The sequence below is a fragment of the Osmerus mordax genome, chromosome 21 (assembly GCF_038355195.1).
Source record: "Osmerus mordax isolate fOsmMor3 chromosome 21, fOsmMor3.pri, whole genome shotgun sequence".
Classification (NCBI taxonomy): domain Eukaryota; kingdom Metazoa; phylum Chordata; class Actinopteri; order Osmeriformes; family Osmeridae; genus Osmerus; species Osmerus mordax.
Window position 1 is genome coordinate 1,309,682 of NC_090070.1, and position 6,045 is coordinate 1,315,726.

Below are 6,045 nucleotides of genomic sequence, written 5' to 3' on the forward strand. Positions count from 1 at the left end.
CATCTCTGGTGGAGACGAGTCTGATTATAGGTGGGAAGCGGCCAACCTGGTGACCTGGTGCAGCCAGAACAACTTAGAGCTCAATGCTCTTAAGACAGTGGAGATGGTTGTGGACTTCAGGAGGAACACAGCCCCACTCACCCCCATCACCCTGTGTGACTCCCCAGTCAACACTGTGGAGTCCTTCCGCTTCCTGGGCACTATCCTCTCCCAGGACCTCAAGTGGGAACTGAACATCAGCTCCCTCATCAAGAAAGCACAACAGAGGATGTACTTCCTTCGGCAGCTGAAGAAGTTCAACCTGCCAAAGACAATGATGGTGCACTTCTACTCAGCCATCATTGAGTCCATCCTCACCTCCTCCATCACCGTCTGGTACGCTGCTGCCACTGCCAAGGACAAGAGCAGACTGCAGCGTATCATCCGTACTGCTGAGAAGGTGATTGGCTGCAATCTGCCTACCCTCAAGGACCTGCACACCTCGAGGACCCTGAGGCGAGCGAGGAAGATTGTGGCCGACTCCTCCCACCCTGGACACTCCCTGTTTCAGTCACTCCCCTCCGGCAGAAGGCTGCGGTCCATCTGGACCAATACCTCATGCCACAAAAACAGTTTCTTCCCTTCCGCTGTTGGCCTCTTCAACAAGGCCAAGGGACCACACTGACTCTAATGACTTCTTGCTTAAAACACACTGCTTTTTGCACTGCATTACAACATGGTATCTTGTACATTTGTATTTTTTTTTATATTTGTATTTTTATATTGTAATTTACGGCAACTTATATTTTATTGTATATTTAATTATATTCTAATCCCACTTAGTACTGCTAGTTTATGTACCCTTAGTATAGTTAGTCCACATATTTAAATTTTAGGTATATGTTTATTGTATGCACCTTCCTGCCAAAGCAAATTCCTTGTCTGTGCAAACTTCATGGCGAATAAATCCCATTCTGATTCTGATTTAGCCAACTCCTTCATGATCAAAAGATTGTTCTTGCTCCGGCTTTAACTTCTGGATATTCGGCAGCGTTGCCACAACGGACCGAATGGCTTCGCTCGCATCTTTCTCCGCCGCCATTACGGAACTACAACACAAACAAGCGCACAACATCAACATCATCGTTCTCAGCCACTACCTCTGTTCGCTGATTGGACCGGTAGAAAGTTAACCTGAGACATCTGACTTACGTACTTCATGCCCAGACGCAGTACAGAAGCAAAATCAAAATTGAGCGGAAGTACGTAGGAGGGCAGAGCCAGGCTAGTTGTTGTTGGCTCTGTTCCGGGGAAAAACGGGGCGCTCTTTTTGTCCATGGTGTGCAACCAATAGCAGCATTGCTGATCAAGGTTTCTACTATCAATACATATCCCATTTTAGACCAACACATAACTCAATCCAGCTATACTAATCATAAACAACGAGGGTGTTCGAAGAACCTAATTAGCCAGATCATGATTAGCAATATGATGTTATCTTGGATGTGTCATTTGATCTCGGATGTAATAAGCGACGTACGGAGAACGGATCCCAGGGTGGAGAGGCTTTGTTAAGGTATACTGTATGTTGCAAATTGCTGCATTGTAAAATGTTACCAGAAAGTTCCGAAAGTATGTTCAGCTTTACTGAGCATAATGTTTAGGTGTTATATATTGTGGTAGGCCGAAAACTGCATTAAACACCCGCTCTAACCTATGTGGCAGATTTATAGACAGTAAGACATAAGGTCGAACTAGTTGACCTTAAAATAGGTGGCCACTAAAAGCATAACACTAAGATAGCAATCAGTGATGAAGCAGTCAGGTAATCCAAATAATCGTCATCAGAGGTCACAATACGAACATTACATATTTGAGTAATGGCTCTTTCGGGGACTTGCTCCGAACATGTCAGGCTGACCTGTTCGGACAGGCGCAAGCACCAGATAGCGAGAGATTAACTAAACAGCAGATAGATTTTGTACACTCACTGTGGATATGTAAGGGTCTTTTGGGACCGAGGCAAACTGACATACGCTGATTAAGATTAATACATCCTCACAGACAGGGTCAAGGTACAAATTATGGGACTGCCTATCGACTGTATATAATGACTGTGAATTAATGTTGTCACGGCCACAGCCGTGCCCCCCCAGTTTCAGTTTTTTGCCCTGTCCTAGTGTTTCCCTGTCATTGTCTTCACCTGTGTCTCATTCTCGTTAGCGTCATTGTGTCCACCTGTGTGTCGTTTGGTTCTGTGTATTTAGGTTTCTGTTTTGTGTCCAGTCTTTGTCTTGTCATTACCTTACCTGTCTATGTGAGTACCCTATCCGTGTCCATGGCTTTTTTCAGAATAAACCCTTTGTTTTCGGTATGGCTGTGTACTCCCTTGCATTTGGGTCCTACCCCTCCTCTCACCCTGACAGAATGACAAGACCACTAATGGACCCAGCAGAGAGTTCCCTGAACCCTTTCCTAGGGACCCGACTTGCTGCTGGTGGACCCCGAAGCCTGCAGCGGAGGGCCCACCCCAAGTCCTGGTTCCTACCCCGGCTCCAGCCCCAGCCTGAACCTCGACTCCAGCCTCGGTCCTGCCCTGGGCCCCTGCCTCGATCCTGCCCTGTGCCCCTGCCTCATCCTGAGGTTGTGCCGCCCTGTGCCCGGACGAAAAAGGTTGTGCCGCCCAGCACCCAGAGCACCGAGGCTGTTCCTGCCGGGGAGTCTCGGCCGCCTGCCGCCAGTACCCAGCCCCGTTCCTGCCCTGTACTCCAGCCTTGGTCCTGCCCTGGGCCCCTGCCTCGATCCTGCCTTGTGCCCCTGCCTCATTCTGAGGTTGTGCCGCCCAGCACCCAGAGCACCGAGGCTGTGCCTGCCGGGGAGTCTCGGACGCCTGCCGCCGGTACCCGGCCTCGTTCCTGCTTTGTGCCCCAGCCTCGTTCCTGCCCTGTGCCCCAGCCTCGTTCCTGCCCTGTGCCCCTGCCTCGTTCCTGCCCTGTGCCCCAGCCTCGTTCCTGCCCTGTGCCCCAGCCTCGTTCCTGCCCTGTGCCCCAGCCTCGTTCCTGCCCTGTGCCCCAGCCTCGTTCCTGCCCTGTGCCCCTGCCTCGTTCTTGCCCTGTGCCCCGGCCTCGTTCCTGCCCTGTGCCCCGGCCGCCGCCTCCTCCGCCCGAGGACTGCTGGCCCCTCGTCCGCGCTCCCAGGCGCCCCTTCGTCCGCGCTCCCAGGCGCCCCCTCGTCCGCGCTCCCAGGGGCCCCCTCGTCCGCGCTCCCAGGCGCCCCCTCGTCCGCGCTCCCAGGCGCCTCCTGTCCCCCGTGCCCGTCCTGCCCCCGGGTGGTTCCCTGGACCTGCTCCGGCCTCCGGGCCGCCGGCCTTCTGCCCAGCCTCCGGGCCGGCCCCCGGACCTGCGTCGGACCTCTGCCCTGCCTCCGGGTCGACCCCCGGACCTGCCTCTGCCCTGCCTCCGGGCCGACCTCCGGACCTGCCCCGACCCTCTGCCCAGCCTCCGGGTCGACCCTCGGACCTGCCCCGGCCCTCTGCCCTGCCTCCGGGCCGACCTCGGGACCTGCCCCGACCCCCTGCCCTGCCTTATGGGACGTCGGGTGACGTCCCTTGAGAGGGGGGTACTGTCACGGCCACAGCCGTGCCCCCCCAGTTTCAGTTTTTTGCCCTGTCCTAGTGTTTCCCTGTCATTGTCTTCACCTGTGTCTTGTTCTCGTTAGCGTCATTGTGTCCACCTGTGTGTCGTTTGGTTCTGTGTATTTAGGTTTCTGTTTTGTGTCCAGTCTTTGTCTTGTCATTACCATACCTGTCTATGTGAGTACCCTATCCGTGTCCCTGGCTTTTTTCAGAATAAACCCTTTGTTTTCAGTATGGCTGTGTACTCCCTTGCATTTGGGTCCTACCCCTCCTCACACCCTGACAAATGTATTAGTTAGATCTTCTCTGGCGAAGAGGTATAACCGTTGTTCTTGTGACAATAAAGACAATCTGCATTTGAACTCACTCAGCCTCCCCTCTCGACATTCTTGAGAAAGAAACCTGATCAGCCAAAAGCTGACCACTACAATATCTTAGATGATAATTGTCTCTTACGGAGGCGGTTGTTTTTGTGATTTTGTTAAGTTTCTAAACTTTTGCTTCAAAGAAAAAAAAAAACATATATTGAGACTCCTCTCGAATCGCTCTCGCGGTAATTTGATGACGCGTCACTTCAAAAGCAGCCGGCTGCGTCAGCCGGCGCATCGTCTCCAGAGCAACTGCACGGGCTCTGAGACGACACAGCTATTTCACGATTGGCCAGACTCACACACAACAACTTTGACATATGTTTTGTATTTTTTCTGACACCTTCAGTTTCGCTAATGCTCAAATTCTGACCAAATCTGAATCTGTTTATATTGCCATTTAACCCTCGTGCTGCCTTCGGGTCACATGACCCAAAGGTTCATAACGAACCATCGTTGTGTTTACCCAATTTTACCCAATACAAAAACAAATTAAAATAATTTTCTTTTAACCTTTGCAATGTGGGGGGTCTGAGACAGCCTAGCTGTTAAAAGAAAATGCTTCACTTTGTCTTTGTATGCGGTAAATCTGTCGCAATACGACGGTGGGTCACAATGACTGATGGGTCAGAATGACCCGAAGATAACACAAGGGTTAAGTTTACAAAAACACAAAATTTACTGTGGCAGGAAGGTACATACAATAAACATATACAGATCTTAATTACAAAAAAAGTTGAACGTAAAAATACATTTAAAAGAGTATAATACTAAAGAGTTAAACATTTTGTAAGATATAAAATATAACATTTTACAAATTGAATTAAATATTTCCCTTTATTGACAATAGCCTAGAGTGCAATAGCCTACTATTGTTGAAGAAAGTGTTTTAGTCCGCCTCTTCACTAACGGAAAGACTAAGTTTAGTTGAGCTCTGGTTGTATTATCAATCTGCAGATTGGAGAGTCTAACATAGCCCATAACCTTAAATGACCAATTTCAGTGCATTGGTTTGTGCAAGTTCTAATGCAAAAACAATTACATTTGCGATCAAGTAGTTTGTCAGCGATAAAGTAATCATACAGCGCTTGATCGGCCATGATTAATTGGAATTGTATTTATTTACATTTGTATAGGCAATGCACATTAATGAACATGACTGTAAATGTTCCAGAATTACAAAATATGGCTATTTTATATATGTAGACCCTTGACAGAATGTTAAAAAGTCACCCTAAAAACAAGAGACTAAGATTGTTTTGCAGTGTAACAGTAGGAAAATGAACTTGGTCTTAACTCTGTCTCAAGCCCTCAGGCTTGGTGTAGTCTTGGTCTCTCTATACAATCTGGTCTTGGTCATGATTTGGTCTCTATACACTCTGGTCTTGGTCATGATTTGGTCTCGGTTTAGATGGTCTTGATTATTACTATATGATGATTATATCTGCACCATCCTCATCCTATTCCTTATCAAGGACAGTTTACAGGCACCCCTTTATGGAAAACAAACATGTTTGCTGTAATTAGTGGGCTACCAGACACTGTCCACCTGCTAATTCGTTAAATCTAAAGGTAATCTACTGTAGCAACAATGTTGCCAATACAGTACAGGCACCTTTTCAATGAAAACGATAAACAAGTTGGCTGTAATTTCAGACTTGGACACAGTCCACCTGCTATTAACTGCATAAGCTGCATTTTGCCAGCAAGTTAAGCCTGCATTGTGTTCCTGCTTGCCTTAGTTAGTTTACGTGTTAAAACTTTTTGCATGATTCAGGGTTATCTCAACGTTGTATACATTTATCATGTCAGACACCAGGGGCCTGTAGTACGAATCAAGATCAACATGCTCTGGATTACTTTCAGTTACCCGGCTACACGAAGCCTAACAATCGCAATCACGATAAACGGTATCACGACGGTGGTTATCAACTCTAACTCAACCCAGATCTTTCCAATCTAGAGACGTGCGCGTTCACATAAAGGGGCGGTGTTTGCACCGTATGTCCAATCGCAAACATGGACAAAACAAGAGCCGCATATTTCACGGAGGAGGAGCGGACA

General features: G+C 48.5%; 1 protein-coding gene across 1 annotated transcript; it reads left to right on the forward strand.

Annotated features, from left to right (window-relative positions):
- Positions 1–2,421: 2,421 nt before the first annotated feature.
- LOC136965588 (uncharacterized) lies at positions 2,422–3,590 on the forward strand. The gene is made up of 2 exons (XM_067259772.1): positions 2,422–2,949; positions 3,225–3,590. The coding sequence occupies exons 1-2, from the start codon at positions 2,422–2,424 to the stop codon at positions 3,588–3,590; spliced, it is 894 nt and encodes a 297-aa protein (XP_067115873.1).
- The last annotated feature ends 2,455 nt before the right edge of the window (positions 3,591–6,045 follow it).

Coding starts and splice junctions, on each gene's coding strand:
- LOC136965588 (XM_067259772.1), top strand. CDS start 2,422: ATGGACCCAGCAGAGAGTTCCCTGAACCCTTTCCTAGGGACCCGACTT. Junction 2,950..3,224: donor CCCAGCCTCGTTCCTGCCCT/GTGCCCCTGCCT, acceptor CCGCGCTCCCAG/GGGCCCCCTCGTCCGCGCTC.